The following is a 19,441-nucleotide window of genomic DNA, read 5'->3' as shown; positions in this document are numbered from 1 at the left end:
TAGCCATTCTAAAAATACAAGTCAAAATGGAAAGGTTCTTGTGAAAAGGGTTTTCCCTACAAGTATGCTTGGGAATCAATTCAGAATAAAATATACTTAACAATTCAGACTATAAAAAACTCTTGCAAGTATTTTATTCCTGTCCCCCAAGTAAAAAATGGCTTAATCTGAAAATCAGAGACTGTGCAAATAATGTTATTATGTTATCAGTACACTAAAAGCTTCAGGGCTGCTGTCATTAAAGCATCTTGATGTTCCTTAAAATACTGAGTTGGTTAACTTCAAGATCATACTCAGAAACAAAAGTTTTAAAAACATTTTGAGAAAATAACAAAGTTCTTGTAAATGTTTTTGTTCCTAAATGAAAAAACTGTCTTGAAATCATAGGCAGTTAGATTTGAAAGAGCCATTATGTCATGGAACAAGTTTCCGTGTATGATTGAAAAATATTCCCTCTGCAATACTGATCCCAATTGGACCCCTCACTTTGATTTGAACATCCCCAGCAACAGAGAGTTAGATCACTCCCTCACAGGCAAATCTACGATGGACAGTTCCCACCAAGCTGCTTCTCTCTACCCCAAGGATGCCTCCAGCCCTCTCAGGAGCACTCACACTAATGGTCTCATTATTCTATGGGTAAAAGTTCTAGAACCTGCAGGTAAGTGAGCTATGATTCTTTTATGCTAACATACATTTTAAGATGTTACCTATATGCTCCGGTTTCAAGATGTACGACAAGCAAGCAGGTGGATTTATTTATCACAATTTAGTGGTTTAAACCAAAAGAACATTCTGTTAGCCTTCCCAACACAGGAAGATTTTTTCAGGTCACAATCATCTTTAAAATTAAGAATTTATCACACCATTAGTTTTCATCAAAAGTTTCTGAAATTTTGAAAGAAAGTCTAGAATGGATTCCTTGCTAAACTTCCTTGCTAAACTAATTTTTTAGTTAATTTTAAAAAAATTTAGTGATTTTTTTTCTAGGAAGACTAAGAATCTCAGCCACAGTTTTAAAATATTATTGGAATTACTCAAGATTAATGAAGACTAATGGAGGAAGACTCAATGGAATAGAAAATACAAACATCTAAATCTGACCTTTCATTTAAAAACCTTTCATTTAAAAGCTTCTCATTTGGCTTAGGTGATTTCACTATAAAATCTCTTATATCTAAATAATCTTGCAAATGCTAAGAAAAAAAATTAGACTATCCTGTTCATGGAAGTACATTGCTTTACTTATTTTTATTATAAATTTAAAAGGGTTATACTGTTTTTATTCAGTAGGCAATGAAAGATTGACAAAGAATCCTTCCCTTTCTACCATGCAAATGGCAAAACTCAACTGAATGATATTTTATCTGTTTGGTAATTTAAATTATTAAGAGATACATGTAATTTGGTTCGTTAATCAGAGCTCTACTATAATACACTTAAAAACACTGGAATTTACTTACATTAATGCTAATATTCATGTAAAAGTTCTGAGGAAAGGAGATAGTGTACTAAATGTATTTTATACCAGATATGGGGAAAGAGTTTCTGGGGAGAAGGGTGGTATTTTTAGTCAAAATAAAATATACCTAAGAAAAGAAAATATTTTCACCAAGAGGCATTCTAAAACCAGAATAAAAAGTGATTGCTTGAAAGTAACTGGTATTTTGCTTTTCATCCAATTAACAGGTTAGAGTCTATTTTCATTGTTGATTTTGCGGGGCAAGGAAATGGGACATAAATTAGATAAGGAAAAAATGCTATCTATTTTGCAGCATTGTTGCAGCAGTGCTGTGTGAGTGAATTTTAGGTGCATAAGCAATTGTATATGCTATCTGAAACAGGCAGAGTAAGCCATTATTAATCTTTGATAAATTTAGGAGAACTAAGAAGACATAATATACCTCAACATCATTTCCTTGAATGTGGATCCCTGAAGTCCCATCCTTAATGTTCAATTACCTTTATTTAAGGTACTGATTTTTATAAAAATAAAACTGATCCAGGCAACATTTTTTACCTAAAGTATAATTACAGAAATGTAAAGGAGGTTAAATGAAGAGACAGCTGTGTGAGGGGGACAATAATGATGGAGTATCCCAAAATGTTGGCTTTTGAGAACAAAACAGCAAAACTAAACAACAATAAAATAGAGCAGCTTCAATATCTGGCCTATGACAGCCTTGATCCTAGGGTAATTGTTTTCACATTGGAGTGTAGTAGAAAGTCTATAACTTCTTAACCAAGCACTAAATAATAAACCAAGATGATTCTGTCATACTAAGTCTGCATAAATGAGGTCCAAAAATGTGAGGAAGATGACAGGATATATGTTTAGAAGATAAAAAGAAAGACAGAAAAAGCATCTGAAAGCTTATTTTTATGCATTAAGTTCTGCTTCTAAGGCAAACTAGCTTGAATCAGACCAATACTCTTGCAAAGAACAATTAGAAAAAGTGAATAAAAATTAAAATATTTATGTGTTTGAACATTAAAATGATACCAAGCCTGGGGGTGGTGGTGCTTGAGTGATTCAGTGGTAGAATATATGCCTGCCATGTAGAAGACCTAGGTTCAGTTCCAGCCCCATGGACCCCCCCACCAAAAAAAAAAAAAGGTACAAAGGTCATGAGGATCCTTGGGACCATGATCCCAGACAGAAGGGAAGCACAGAGAGATGGGCCAAATATTTGCAGCCACTTTCCCCTTCTAGGCATCTGTCAATTTGAAAGCTATGGGAGGCTCAGTGGCCAAGCAGAGGGTAAAATGATAAAAGACTATGCAAGCTTTATGCATTCTCATGAGCCTGGGGAAGCAAAACTTAGAGTTGAGGACATGCAATGAAGAAAAGGCCCTGGAAAACATCCCAGAGGTTCAGCTGGGACACAGGAAAGCTACTTGGTAGTGCATCACATCTGGCTTATAAAAGTTTGCAAGAGCTAATGGTGGGCATCACTTCCTAATTCTGCATTCAGGGACCTCATGGTGATAGTTTTAAGCTGACCACAGTCAAAGTATTTACACTATTGGAATCAGCAAACATTCTAATATTTGCTCCCTCTGCCTGAGAGTTAGTTGTTAAACACTTACTAGCATACCTCTGGCTACATTCTAAAGGGAAGGGCAAAGAAGAAATAGACTAATCCTCAGAAAGATTGAAAAACGGTTTTAAAGTCAATCTCAGATGAAATTAAGATAAATAGTCTTCATCGTAGCACCTGCCAGAAGCAAAATTAAATCCTCCCTGGAGAAAGGTACGTTATAGTCTAGACCCTACAGGGGTTCGCTGTTTTCACAGCAATGGCAATCATTCAACAAAAAATTTCCAGGCATTTTTTTCTTCAAGAAGAAAAAAGGACAATAGAAACAAACATGAGATCCAGATATTGGAGAATTCAGAAATGGACATTAAATAAATTAGTTAAAATACTAAAAAATACAAAGGAAAATATGAAGAATATAATCGGAATATTGGAATCCACGAAAAAGAATCACATAGCAATTCTACAAGTAAAAAGAAAAGTCAGGAATCTCATTATGAGTTTCACAGAAGATTGAAACAGACCAAGAGGATTAGTGAACCAGAAAGCGTCAAATTTTAATGTATATACAAATCACCTGGCAATTCAGAATATGATGCAGACTTAAAATTAACTTAATATTAATAAATATTAACTTATTTATAAATAAGCAGGTCTGGGGTAGAGCCCAGGAATCTGTATTTCTAGCAGCTCTGCAAGTGAAACCAGGGCTATGGGTCCAAGGACTATTATGAAGAAAAAGATACTAGAGCACAGATGAGTAAAAAATGTCCAGGTAGGAGCACAAAGAGAACAAAGAATGAAAAATATAGAAAAGAATATATGAGATATTGGGGAACATAATGGAAATATCTAATGTATATAAATGAAATCCCAAAAGAGAAGACGGAGAGACGGAGCAGAAGAAATAGCTGAAGAGAGAAAGGCTTAGATTTTCCAAACCTGATGAAAGGTATCAGAGCAAAAAAAAAAGAAAGTAAAAAGCACCAAGAATTTCAAGCAGAATAAATGCAAAGAAAGGCACTCAGCAGGAGGCTAAGGAAGAAAAGGGATTATCTCAAAACAAACCTGTAGATGTGTTTTTTGTCTAATAGAATAAACTCCAGGGAAGTACAGGGAAGACCAGCAGAGTCCTTGAGAAGACTGCTTCAGCAGAAACGCTGCAAGCATAGACTAAAAGGGACAGGGAGTATAAAACACAAAAGGAGGCTGCTAGACCTCATAGTTCACTGGCAGAATTAGGCTGAGCAGACTCCTCAGCTGCAAACATGTGCTACCTTTCAGGAAAAAGGAAAGATGACTCAGAGGGTAAAACCAAGAAACCATAAGGTGGAGCCAAGAGTCACTGAGGATTGTTCTCAGGCCTTGAAAATTTATCACGGAACTCCCATTTGCCATGCTGGGTTTCAGACTTACACTAGACCAGCGATTTTTTACTTGAATTTTCTTCTTTTCGAACTGGAATGTTCATAGCTGTCACTCTGTGCATCGCATTTTCGGTATGTTGGGAGTAGATAACTTGTCTTTTTAAAAAGTTTCACAGTTCCACAGATAGAGAGAAATTGTGTCGTGGGAGTCATACTTACTGGATTACACCCAGGTGGGCATCGCATCAGCACCTGATTCAGTTGATTTCGACGACGAGATTTTGGAATTTCACCTAATGAAATTTTGGACTTGTAGTTGATGTTAATATGAGATGAACCTTTTAGAAACCTTGGGAGGGGGTAAATATATTTTTCATGTAGGAGGGGTGAATAACTGGGTGCTATGAGTTGGAGTGTAACAGGCAGAATTCTAAGATGGCCCCAGAGATTCTTGCCCCCTGGTATATAATCTTCCCATAGTGGGGGTGAGATCTGTGAATATGATGGATGCCACTGCCATGATTAGGTTACATTATATGGCAAAGGTGAAGAAATTTTGCAAATATAATAAAGGTCCCTAATCAGTCTGACTTTGAGTTAATCAAAAGTAAGATGATCCTGGATGGGACTATCTAATCAAGCAAGCCCTTAAAAAAAGGCCTCGGTCTTTCCTGATGTCAGAGAGAATCTTCTAGTAGCCTTGAAGACTCAAGCCATCCTGAATTCTACAGCTGTAAACAAATGAATTCTGCCAACAACCACATGAACTTGGAAGGGGACCCTAAGCCTCAGACGAGACCCCAGTCCTAGATGACACCCTCACTGCAGCTTTGTAAGACCATGACCCTAGGGTCCAGTTAAACAGTACCTGGGACCCTGATCCATGGAAACACTGAGATAATTTTCAATAGGTGGAGTTGCAAGCTGCTAAATTTGTAGTAATTTGTTATGCAGCAAAAGGAAACTGCTAAAGATATTCACAAATCATAATAAAACTGCTGAAAACCAAAAAGAGAGAATAAAAATCTAGGAGAGACCCATACGTGTACAGACATGTGAATTATGATAAAGGTGACCATGCAATGGGGAAAGGATGGCATTTTCAATCAACCATCTTGATTAAAATTATATCCTCATGGGCAAAAAATGAATCTGGACCCCTACTTCATACTTATCTACATATCAATTCCAGTTGGGTTGGAAAGGTAAAGATTTCTTAAACAACACAAAAAGCACTAATGCAGAAAGAAAACACTGATGTTTGACCATATTAATTGAAAAAAAGCATATCCAATCTCATAATATAGTAACAGGAAAATATAACTTAAAACCGCAATCAGCTATCATTACACTGCCATCAGAATTACTAAAATGAAAAACACAACAGTGCCACGTTGGCAAGAATATAGCTCTCTTATATATTGCTGTTGGAATTGTAAATTTATTCAACTACCTGGGAAAACTACTTAGCAGAATTTAGTAAAGCAGAATAATTGCATATCCTATGACCAAGAAATTATACACCCAGCTATACACCTAGCAGACAAGTTTACTTATATAAGCAGCACAAAAGATAGGAACAGGAAGCTTCACAGCAATATTAGAGGTAACAGATATTGGAGTGTTGAAAACACACAACAGCAGGGTAGATAAACTGTGATATATGTATCACACAGTGGGACACTACACAGCAACAAACTGGATGAATTAGTCACTTGCAAAATCATGGAATAGTCTCACTAACAATTTTAAGCAAAAGAAGGCATGTATTGGTAAACTCTTCCACTTATATAAAGTTTAAAAACAGGCCAAACTAATGTATGGCATTTGAATAAAGGATTAGGAAAGAGGAAAGAATAGTAATTGGAGCGGTACAACAGGGACTTCTAGGGTATCTACAACATTCAAATTCTTGCTCTGCTTGGTGGTTAAATGGGAATATGAGAATTCACAACTGTACACTTTTTTTTTTTTTTTAAAGGAAAGACAGAGAGAAGGAAGGAAGGATAGAAGGAAGGAAGAAAGGGAAACATTTTTAAACATTTTCTTGTTTTATTGTATTTTGTTTCTTTTGTTTTTGTTACATGGGCTGGGGCCGGGAATCGAACCGAGGTCCTCCGGCATAGCAGGCAAGCACTTTGCCCGCTGAGCCACCGCGGCCCGCCCACAACTGTACACTTTTTATTTAGGCATGCTATAGCTCAAAAACCTCTTTTATAAAAAGACAATAAGGACTGTAAATATATCAGTAATTACAGGGGACAGGGATAGAAGGAATGGATGATTACAAAGGGGCAAGAAAGAATTTGGGGGGGGAGGCAATGGAACTGTTACAGGCATACCTAGTTTATTGTGCTCTGCAGATACTGTGTTTTGTACAACTTGAAGGTTTGTGGCAACCCTGTGCTGAGCAAGTCTATCAGCACCATTTCTCTAAGAGCACAGACTCACTTTGAGTTGCTGTGTCATCTTTTGGCAATTCCTGCAATATTTCAAACTTTTTCATTATTGTTGTATTTGTTATGGTGATCTGTGATAAGTTATATGCATATATACATATATTTTTTTTTTCTCATGGGCAGACACCAGGAATCCAACCCGAGTCTCCAGCATGGCAGGTGAGAACTCTGCTTGCTGAGCCACCATGGCCCGCCCGGTAAGTGATTTTTGATGTTAACTACTGAAATTGTTTTGGGGCGCCACAAACCACACCCACAGAAGATGGCAAACTTTAATGTTGTACGTATTCTGACTGCTTCCATCAACAGGCCATACCCCAGTCTCTATCCCTCTCCTAGGCTCCCCTATTCCCTGAGATACAACAATATTGAAATTAGGCCAATTAATAACCTTACAACGATGTTTAAGTGAAAGCAAGAGTCACAGGTCTAATTTTAAATCAAAAGCTAGAAATGAGGATGCTTAGTGAGGAAGGCATATTAAAAGCTGAGATGGGCAAAAAGCTATGTATACCAGTTAGGCACGATGTGAACGCAGAGGAAAAGTTCTTGGAGAAAACTTAAAGTGCCACTTCAGTGAATACACGAATAATATGAAAGCAAGGCAGGTTTACTGGTAGTATGGAGAAAGTTTTAGTGGTCTGGATAGAAGATCAAACCAGCTATAACCCTTAAGCCAAATCCTAATCTAGAACAAGGCCCTAACTCTCTTTGATTCTATGCAGGCTGAAAGAAGAAGAAAAGACTGAAGCTAGCAGATTAATGAGATTTAAGAAGTGAAGCCCTCTCTCTAAGACAAAAGTGCAAGATTAGGCAGCAAGTGCTGATGCAGAATCCGCAGTAAGTTTTCCAGAAGATCTAGCTAAGAGAATTGATGAAGGTGGCTACACAAATCAACACATTTTCAATGTAGACAAAACAGCTTTTTATTAAAAGAAGATGCCATCTAGAACTTTAATAGTTAGAGAGGAAGTCAATGCCTGGCTGAAAAGCTTCAAAGGACAGGTTCACTCTCTTGTTAGGAGCTAATGCAGTTGGTGACTTCAAGTTGAAGCCAGTGTTCCCTTTGCATTGTGAAAATCCTAGGGCCCTTAACAATCAGGCTAAATCTACTCTGCCTGTGCTCTATAAATGAACAACAAAGCCTAGATGACAGCACGTCTGTTTACAACATGGTTACTAATATTTGAAGCCCATTGTTCAGATCTATTGCTCAGGAAAAAAACGTTCCTTTTATAATAGGACTGTTCATCGACAATGTACCTGGTAAAGCAAGAGCCCTGATGGAGATATAAAACAAGATTAATATTGTTTTTATGCCTGCTAAGAAAATATCCATTCTGCAGCCCACGGATCCAGGAGTAATTTTGACTTATATCTTTTTTTTTAAGAAATACATTTCATAAGGCTATAGCTGATATAGATAATGATTCCTCTGATGGATCTTGGCAAAGTAAATTGAAAACTTCCTGGAAAGGATTCGCCATTTCAGATACCCTTAAGAACATTTGTGACTAGAGGCGAGGTCAAAATACCAACATTAACAGGAGACTGGAAGAAGCTGATTCTAACCCTCATGGATGACGTTGAAGGATTAAGACTTCAGTGGAGGAAGTAACTACAGATGTGGTTGAAGTAGCAGGACAACTAGAATTAGAAGTGGAGCTTGGAGATGTGACTGAATTGCGCAATCTCATGACAAAACTTGCATGGATGAGGGGTTGCTTCTTACGGATGAGCAAAGGAAGTGCTTTCTTGAGATGATAGCTACTCCTGGAGAAGATGCTATGAACACTGTTGAAATGACAACAGAAGATTACATAAATTTAGCTAATAAAGCATCAGGAGGGTTTGAGGGGACTGACTCCAATTTTGAAAGAAGTTTTGTGGGTAAAATGCTATCAAAGAGCATCACATGCCACAGAGAAATCTTTTGTGAAAGGAGGAATCATTGGATGGGGCCAATTTCGTTGTCTTATTTTAAGAAATTGCCACAGCCCCCCAGCCTTCATCAACCACCACCCTGACCAGTCAGCACACATCAACATAGAAGCCAGACCCTCCACCAGCAAAGAGATGACGATGTCCTGAAAACCCAGATGACAATAGCATTTTTAACAATAAAGTAGTTTAAAATCAATGTACATTTTTTAGACATATGCTATTTATTGCATACTTAATAGACTACAGTATAGTGTGAACATAACTTTTCTATGCTTTGGGAAAACAAAAAAATGTTTGTGACTCACTTTACTGTGCGTATATGCCTGAATAGATCTTGATTGTGGTGGTTATTATGCTACTGTATATGTGTTTGTTAAAATCCATAGAAATATGCATCAAAAAGTGAATTTTACTGTATGTAAAATATACCTCCACAAAAAATTATAATTTGGGTGTAAAAATGAATAAATTAATTTTATTTTTTTGAGAAGTTGAATATCTGTAGTGTTAAAACCACTTTTTACTGATTAGAAAGAAAATCAAATGGCCTACTTGTAAAATATTTTCGTACCCTCATTTATATAGAAATTTGTGAAAATAAAATGAAGAACATTTTTTTAAAACAAAACATGATATTCACTTCAGTTTTATTGGGACAAAAAGACTTTCAAAAATATATATGCTATGTGCCTGACATTTAACATATGGCGTAATAAGAAAACAATATGGTCTGGGTTATTCCTTTTTGCATTTACACAATCAGAGTATTTGAGAACAATTAATGACAGGCCTTAATTTTTTTTTTTTTTTTTTTTTTTTTTTAGTTACTAGAAACAAAGTACAAAATTTTCAGTTGAAAAAGCTCTACTTCCTCTTAAGGTTTATTTTTGTATTCTTCCATCTTTAGGCAATGCACCTAGAAACTACACATTTGTTTTGACACCATTCGTTTTGGGGGGCATTTGGGAAACAGTTTGTCTTTACTGGATCTCAAACTTACATTTCTTTTCAGATATCTTTTTCTTATATTTATGAATATATAATGATGAAATTAACAGAAGTTCATTCTGAAAGCGACACATACTTGGGAAAAAAATATATATTGCATGAAATTAATTTCTAGAAGAAGTAGAAAAACCATGGCATCTGCAATAAGTAACAAATAATTTATGAAAAAGGTCCCTCAAGAGGCAGAGTAAACATGAAGATTCATTTGCTCACAGATATTTAAATGTTGACTTATTTTGAAACATTCTAGCATTTATCTTATAAACACAGATAAATACTAGGTGTCGTTTAAAAATATACTTTTTCTAAGTGTTATCTGAGCTTCACTCTTAAAAAGGAGGAAAAGGTATTATTTTGGCTAACGTTCTTTTACTTACTTTAACCCAAGGACTCCCTCGCCTCTGGCCCCAATTTGGAAATCTCCCCATATTTTTTTAACTCTAAGGTTATAAAATGAGCAAGCGGTTTAAGGTGGGCAACACAGCTGCATTTTTATAGCTATTGGCAAAAATAATACCTTACAAGAAAAATATCTTACCACTTGTGCTGGAACTTGTTCCATTTTTGCAGCAGGAGTTCCTGGTCTTGGGTAAAATTGGTTAATAAAGAGGCTTGGAAATTTGTACTCTTCAACAAGCTTCACTGTTTCTTGAAAATCTTGACCTGTTTCGCCAGGAAAACCACAGATAATGTCTGTAGCAATAGTTATTCCAGGAACTCTGGAAAATAAGACAAAAACATAAAAAGTTCACTATAAGCTATGATTATTCTATTTCACTGACATCTCAAATATCATTTTTTTAAAAATTTAATTAGGAAAAGGACACTTACATGTAGTTTTTAAGAGTACTAAATACTAAAATTTATAAAACAGAACAGTGTTCCCATCTTATCCTCAGTCACTCATATTAAAAATGGTGTTTCTTCATTATTACCTCTATATTTTTAATAGGTGTTTACATTGCTATTTCTAGATTTATTAATTTTTAGACAATATTGTCCAACTTCTCTAATATGGCAAATGATGATTTCTCTTCCTAAACTTATCTCTCCCTACTCTCCTAATGTAATCACTGCACAATTTCAGTTAAATCAGTTGTACTGCCAGTCTTTTGCAGCAATTCTGACAGACTGCAAAAATGATGTCAACTACTAGCCAGGAGGTATACTATACTATCATGGAATTCTGTCTTTCCAAAACTTTTAGTTTTCATATAGAGTTAGTAATTTCTTAATTTTTTTTTTTTTTTTTGCTCAGTATTCTATGCATGAATGGCTAATGTTTTCTGGATGCTCCACCAGATCTATCAAACACCAATACTATTTTTTAAACATCCAGGGTATCATTGAATTCACCAGTTCCATTTTCTTTTCTCTAAAGATGTAGCTTTCTTCACCAGTTACACACCTGTAGTCCTTGTGCCCCTGGTGTCCTTTATTCAATTCCCCTTTTTCTGGGTTCCATGTGTTTTTAATTTTTTATTAACTCCCTCTTTCTGATGGAAGATGCTTTCAGAAGCATCACCAGAAAAGTGCTAACCCTCTACCTGTCTGAACATGTCTTAATCCTCATACTGGCTGATAGCATAGCTATGTATGGCATTCTACATTGAAAAGTATTGTCCATCAGAATTTAGCGTTGCTCCATTACTTCTTCCATGGCATCTTAGTTTGCCTGAGCTACTGTGACTACATACCACAGAGCAATGGGCTTAAACAACAAAACTTTATTGTCTCACAGCTGTGGAGGCTAGACTTCAGAAGTCTAGTTTCGTCAGGGGTATGCTTCCTCTTAAAGGGAAGAATCTGTTCTGTTCCTCTCTCCTGGTTTCTGGTGGGTGAATGGCAATTTGTGGTGTTCCTGGACTGTGGCAGCATAATGCAATCTCTGCCTCTGTCACACAGCTGCCTCCCTCTTTGACTATTTATGCCCCAATTTCCTCTCTTGACAAGGCCACCAGGCATAATGGATTAGAGCCCACCTCACTCCAGTTTGACCTCATCTTAACTAATAACATCTTCAAAGATCCTACTTTCAAATAGGGATACTTTCATAGGACCAGGGACTAGGACTTCAACATATATTTTTTTTTTGGGGGGGGTACAATTCACTCCATAATACATGATGTGGTTGCTGACGAGATCTCCAAATCCATTCTGATGCACAATTCTTTGTGCCCCACTCATTATTTTTATTCACATACCATATAATCCATCCTAAGTATATAATCAACTGCTCCTAGTATAATCCACAGTTATGCATTTATCACCAGTCTATATGAGAACCTTCCAATTCCCTCCAGGAAAAAAAACAACTCATACCCCCTCCTTTATATCCCTTATTATTGACATTTCCCTTTGTTATTACCTTATAATATTATAACATTACAATGTTAGCATTAATTATAGATCTTAGCTTGCATTAATTGTATTTTCCCACATACCACCCATTAACACCTTGTAACAACTACATAAATTTGTTCTAGTTCATATAAAAACTTTCTTATATTTGTACAAGTAACCATCATCATCATCCATTCTAGGATTCGTTAAGACATACAGTCCCAGTTTTTATCCTCTAGCTCTCCTTCTGGTAACATACACAACCCTAGCCTTCCTCTCTCAACCATACTCAAACTCAACTTAGTTCTCTGCACTTAAAATATTGTGCTACCCATCTCCCACCTTTTACAATCAACGTTATTAAACATTCTTTATTCCTTAAGCATCAATCTTTACCTTCTTTCTATCTCCTGATAACCTATGCTTTAGAATTTAACTCTCAGAGTTTGTTCATTATAGTTAGTTTATCTTAGTGAGACCATACAGTATTTATCCTTTTGTTTCTGACCTTTTCACTCAACATAAAGTTCTTCATTCATACTGTTGCATGCATCATGACTTCATTCCATCTTACAGCTGTGTAGTATTCCACTGCATATATATCACAATTTGTTTAGCCACTAGTCAGGTGATTGGGCATTTGGGCTGTTTTCATCTATTGGAAATTGTGAATAATGCCACTATAAACCTCAGTGTGCCAATGCCTATTTGTGTCCATGGTTTCAGTTCTTCCAAGTATATACCCAGTAACAGGACTGCTTGATCATATGGCAATTGTACACTTAGCTTTCAAAGGAACCACCAAATTACCTTCCAGAGTGGCTGCATCATTCTACATTTCCATCAATAGTGAATAAATGTACCTATTTCTCCTCATGCTCTCCAGCACTAGTAGTTTCTGTTTTTTATTTATAATGTCCATTCTAGTAGTTGTGAAATATGTCATTGTGGTTTTAATTTTAATTTCTCTATTAGCTGGCGAAATTGAGCATCTTATTTTATTTTTTTTTGCCATTTGTATTTCTTCTTTGGAAAAGATCTATTTATGACTTTTGCCAATTTTTAATTCAGCTGTTTTTCTTTTTTGTTGAGTCGTAGGATCTTTTTACATATTCTGGATATTAAACCCTTATTGGATATGTGGTTTCAAATATTTTCTCCCATTGAATAGGTTGCCTTTTTGCTTTTTTAACAAAGCCATTTCACACACATTCAATTTTGAGGTGATCCCAGTTTTTCTTTCACTGCTTGCACTTTGGGTTTAAAGTCTAGGAAACCACCTCCTACCACAAGATATTTAAGATCTTTTCCTACACTTTCTTCTCAGAGTTTTACAGTCTTAGCTCTAATATTTAGGTCTTTGGTCCATTTCGAGTTAATTTTTGTGATAGAGATCCTCTTTCATTCTTCTGGATATGGATATCCAGTTCTCCTAGCACCATTTATTGAAGAGGCTGTTCTGTCCCAGTAGGGTAGATTTGGCCACCTTGTCAAAAATCAATTGTCTGTAGATGAGAAGATCTATATCTGAACTCTCAATTGCATTCCATTGGTCAGTATATCTAGCCTTATGCCATTACCATGCTGTTTTGACCTCTGTAGCTTTGTATTATCCTTTTAAAGTCAGGAAGTATGAGACCTCCAACTTCATTTTTCTTTCTCAAGATGTTTTTAGCTATTCAGGACATTCTACGCTTCCAAATTCAGGGCAGCCTGCCCTTTCTCTGCAAAGAAAGTTGTTGTGGCCATTCACTTTTTGAGATGTTTTAAAATTTCATGATAACACACCTTAGATGAGGTCTTTAAATCTCTGGGCAGGGTAATATCTGGAGACTCTTTGTAGTTAGGCCTAGGATATTTTTCTCTAATTATTTCTTTAATAATTTGTTTTTTCTCTCTTTTGAGAGAAAGACCTCTCTCCATTGGATGTGTTGAAACTATTAGATTGATCCCCTAAGCTTTTTTCCTTTAACATTATATCTTTGTCCTTTTGTTCTATTTTCTGGAAGATTTACTTGAGTTTATCTTCTGTGATGGATTGAATTGTATACCCCCAGTTTGGACATGTAAACAATATTTCTTGGTGATGTCACTTTAGTTAAGGTGTGGCCCAACCAAATCAGGTTGTGCTTTAATCTGGATTATTGAAGTCCTCTATAAGCAGAATGAGATATGGAGAGAGAAAGCCATGGGAAGAAATCAGAAGTCAACAGAACCCAGGGGAGAAAAGGAAAAGACATCATCATGTGCACTGTCAAGTGACAGAATAGCGAAGGTCCAAGAATGGCTGACAGCCCCTGAATGCTACAGTCTTTGGAGGAGAAAGAATTGCCTTGCTGACTGCTCAGTTTTAAACTTCTCCTAGCCTCAAAACCGTGAGCCAATAAATTCCATTGTTCAAGCAAACCAAACATATGGCATTTGCTTTAGCAGCTGGGAAAGTAAGTCATTCTCAAACTCTTTTACTAAAAAAAAAAAAAAAATGATAATATTTAATTGGACTGCCTATGCAAAAAAAATTAATTGAATATAATTTTTCCTCATTTTCTAAATTTCCTTTTTGCACAGCATCCTATTTTTGTTTTATGGATGTAATTCTTTTCTTATCTCTCTGAGGATATCAATTAAAGTTTTTTGCATTTTTTTCTTTACTCAAGTACTGCAACTATGTCTACTTCCTTCATTCTTGTAGTTTGGTCCCTCTCACTCATGGTTGAAACTTTTTACCAATACACAGTGATTACTGCCACCCTTCCATATTTTAAAGTAAAGTATTTCTAAAAGCTTTTCATCGTACAGTGACTGCAAATAATGCAACCTTTGTTTGTGGCAGGCCCCAAATATGAGCATGTTAGAAGTCATTTCCCTATGGCTATTCAGTTTTTCTATATGTTCAAATAGCCTACCAAGAGATTATATAATTGTTCTTAAGTATTCTGTGAAAATAACTTTAAAAGTATTAAAAAATCCAGTATTATTCTGAATCCACAGATCCATAAATATAGCTCTAAACATTTCACATCATAGAATAAATACTTATACTAATTTTTCTCTCATCTAAATGCAGTTCTAAATGCAGTTTATTTGAGTAACATTATGAGATACATAGGGGCATAAGAGACCATAAAGGATGTATCAATCAGAAAAGTCAGATTGCTGTATTCCTACTACAAACAGCTTCATAAAAAGAACAGCTTTTCATATCTTGTTTGCATACTATTTTTATGTCTGTGAAAAAGAATGACAAACTCACTGTTTAAAAGGTTTCTTTCTTGAATTCTTATTCTCATCAAACAATTAGTTTGGCTAAAGCTTAATTAGTAGAACCTTAAAAAGTTCCAAACACTAGAACTTTTCTCTATAATGGTTAATAGAAAAAGGGACAACAACATAGACAAGAAATGAAACAGCATATTGAAAAATCTTTAGAAGTTTTATAATGATATTATTTTATTTTAAGGGTAATTATCAAAATATGTTTGCAAATTATAAAATTCTATGCTTTCACAGGAAGCTATAAGATAAATGAACATTTTTTAGACTTATTAAAGCATGTAGAACAGAAAAATTTTGTCAATAACTTTCAATGAGCCAAGTTCACACTTGCCTTATAACTATTCCCGATCAAAAGAAATCCAGAACTAAAAATAAAAGTAATAGATCACAATGGACAATAACAGAGAAGAGCCCACCCCTCCCAGGAAATGTAAGGAAGATAAATTTTTGAAACTGCCTATGAACTACTGCAGAGACAAAGACAATAGGGTTATTGTCCCAGGCTATGAATTGGAATGAACTTGGCACTAGATTATGGGGTATTCCCAAAGGGAAGCACCTTACTGATCCCTCTCCCTATCACCACCACTCTTCTAGATCCGTTACAGTCAGCTCAGCATTACACAACACCTGCTTACTCCGGCTTTGAAAAAAAAAAGACAAAACTTTAGAGATGCCATTATAAATGTTAAGAAAGGAGACGGTCAATTCATGGATATATTTGATAATCTATACCCCCCCCCCAAAAAGAATGATACAGGGGAGGGGACAGGCCATTATGAATAGGGAAAGACTTATGTTAGTTAATATTTAAGGTTAAAGCAGTTCAACTGCTTTCAAAATATATATGAATATGAATTGCTTGAAAAACATTTTTTAAGTAAAAACTGTACTTCAATGTTGATGCGGTTCATCTATACATTAAGTCTAAGCTGCAAATGATGACCCCTTAGGTGAATCAAGTAAGATCTCGTATTTACACTGTCAATATTCCTTTAGTACATGGGAAAAATCAAAGAACTGTTTGAAATGGAACAAATTCTAAATTAATAGCACACAATTTAAGTGGCTAAAGGAGACTATGAAGAGTCTGAAACAGAATACTAATCCACACATTTAAGATGGCAAGTCTGGATAAAGACTGTTTTCAATACGTTACGAACTTCCAAAATCTTAAAACATAAAAAATGATCATTATTACAAATGTATTAAAGCTGTGAATCTAATGTATATATTTATTAGATATTATTTGTTTTTAAAGTTGAAAAACCTTTTATATTTATGTTTTTCAGAGTAGTTTTTGAAAATAAGAAAAAGAAGAAAATGAAATATTAATTAGTTTAAATAAAAAGAAAAATTGTATTCATTATTTTTTTCTGATTTATACAAGCTATTTACTGCAGGAGAAATGGGTTCATCAAATAATTCCAGAATAGGGCTGATGAGAAAAATTTCAGTGAAGCATCTGACCCTGGCAAAGCAGTGCTATCACCACTTCCCAAAACATACTCAGTACCTATGAGAAGAGTACTACACATATGCTTAAAATTTAGATTAGGTTTTAAGTAAGGCTAACTATTTTAAGAGTTAATTACTTATCTTGAATAAAAATAAACACATACATACATACACACCCCACTATATTTGAAATGCTACTTAGTATGCTATACTTGAATTTCTCCTAAGATTTCCACTTCCAATTTGGGATTTCATTGACAAAAATATGAAAAAGGATGACTATACTTTTTTCTTTAAATCAATAAATTATAAGCCTCAAATTCTACACATGAAAAAAAGTGGTACTAACACATATGGCATTTATCTCAAAAGAAAAAGATAAAAATAATCAAAAAATAATAAGCTGATCAAAATTATTATACATAAACAAAACCAATGGTTAAGAGAAACACTTTATTTTTATTTTTTATGGCCAAAAATACTGTATATTTAACCAGCAAGGTCATAGGGGCATTATTATGCAATATTACGTGTTTTTTGCAAAACTAGTTCCCATTCCCAAACGACAGACAATACGTGCACCTGAATGACATTTTTAAGAACAGTAAATATGATTCTTTTAAATATTGCAAGTTAAAAATGTTTTCTGACAAAACTCCCTACGTACATAGGTCTAATAAGGTTTCCAACCAGATAACAGGTGAGGAACCCAGCAAGAAGTTGCATAAAACAAATACTTTTTAATATCATGGAGATTCATAATAGGACAATTACTCAATATTTTCTGGAAATATATTGGAGGTAGGGAGGGGAGAAACATATTTTGAACTGAATGAAAACAAAAACACAATATATTTAATACCTAGGATACAGTTAAGCAGTGCTCAGAGAGAATTTTATAGTTTTAAATTGCTATGTCATATATTAGAAAGATCAACACTATAATTTCAGCTTTCATCTCAAGAAGCTAAAATAAGCAGAGTAAATCAAACCCAAAGTACAGCAAAGAAAGAAAACAATAAAGGTAAAAGAAGAAATCAATGAAACAGAAAACAAAATAACAGAGAAAAATCAATAAAAGATAGTTCTTTGAAAAAGAACTACCTAGATTTGGAAAAAAAACTAGCAAGATTAATGAAGGATAAAAAGGAGACACAAATGACCAGCTTCAATAATGAAGGACAGGACACCATTACAGATGATACCAACATTAGTAGGGTTCTAAGACACTGTGAACCAGTGATTGTATACTTCAGATGGTTTCTATGCTGTGTGAATATACCTTAATAAAAACTGCATTTAAAAAAAAGGATACTAAGAGTATATTATGAAAAAAGTATTTGCAAAGTCCCCTTGAGGGACTGGGGAGAAAGGAGGAAATATTCAACTTCCCTATTTGGAGAATTCCTGCTATTCTCTCAAGCAGTGGAGACAACCATTCAATAGGTTGAGCCCTCAATCTTGGGGTTCGCCCTCATAAAACTTATTCCTCCTAAGGAGAAGCTAAGCCTACTTGAAATTATGTCTGAAAGTCACTCCCAGAGAACCTCCTTTGTTGCTCATATGTGGTCCTTCTCTTTTCAAGCCACCTTGGCAGGTGAACTCACTGCCCTTCCCCCTTCCCCCAATGTGGGGCATGACTCCCAGGGGCATATATCTCTCTGGCAATGTGGGACAGAACTCTTGGGATTTGCAGGGACCTGACATCATGGGATTGAGAAAGCCTTCTTGACCAAAAGGCGGAAGAGAAAAATGAGAAAAAATAAAGCATCAGTGGCTGAGAGATTTCAAATAGAGTTCACAGGTTATCCTGGAGGTTATTCTTATGCATTATATAAATATCCTTTTTTTATTTTTTGGTGTATTGTAGTAGCTAGAGGGAAATACCTGAAACTGTTGAGCTGTGTTCCAGTAGCCTTGATTCTTGAGGATGATTGTATACCGATATAGCGTGTACAATGTGACTGTGTCATTATGAAAACCTTGTGTCTGATGCTCCTTTTATCCATGGTATGGACAGATGAGTAAAAATAATATGGATAAAGATAAATAAATAATAGGGGTGACAAGTGGTAAAATAAATTGGGCAGAATGAAATATTAGTGGTCAATGAGATGGAAGGGTAAGGGACATGGGATGCATGAGTTTTGTCTTTTTTCCTTTTATTTCTTTTTCTGGAGTGATACAAATGGTTTAAAAATGATAATGGTGATGAATACACAGCTATGTGATGATATTGTGAGCCACTGATTGTAGAGCATGTATGGACTGTATGTGTGTGAAGATTTGTTAATAACAGTATTTTTTTTAAAAAAGAGTATATTATGGACAACTCTATACCAACAAATTCAAATCAGATGAAATATAAAAATTATTTGAAAGACATAAGTAATCAAAACTCACTCCAAAAGAAATAGAAAATATAAATAGCCCTTTATTTATTACAAACACTGAATTTGTAACAACAACAAAAGAAACAAACAAAAAACCTACCCCACCAAAACAAAACAACCCTAAACAAGGCAGCCAAGGCCCAGGTGGTCTC

General features: G+C 35.1%; 1 protein-coding gene across 7 annotated transcripts in view; it reads right to left on the bottom strand.

The window, feature by feature from the left end:
* The window catches only part of CDKAL1 (CDKAL1 threonylcarbamoyladenosine tRNA methylthiotransferase), a 689,286-nt gene that overhangs the window by 140,854 nt on the left and 528,991 nt on the right, over positions 1 to 19,441 (bottom strand). For all 7 annotated transcript variants that reach the window (XM_077143630.1, XM_077143634.1, XM_077143633.1 and 4 more), the window contains one exon: positions 10,358 to 10,538. In XM_077143630.1, the coding sequence (XP_076999745.1) occupies positions 10,358 to 10,538 (181 nt within the window). The remainder of the gene's footprint in view (positions 1 to 10,357; positions 10,539 to 19,441) is intronic.

Source organism: Tamandua tetradactyla, chromosome 25 (genome assembly GCF_023851605.1).
Source record: "Tamandua tetradactyla isolate mTamTet1 chromosome 25, mTamTet1.pri, whole genome shotgun sequence".
NCBI classification, from domain to species: Eukaryota; Metazoa; Chordata; class Mammalia; order Pilosa; family Myrmecophagidae; genus Tamandua; species Tamandua tetradactyla.
This window is presented reverse-complemented; position numbering and strand designations above follow the sequence as displayed.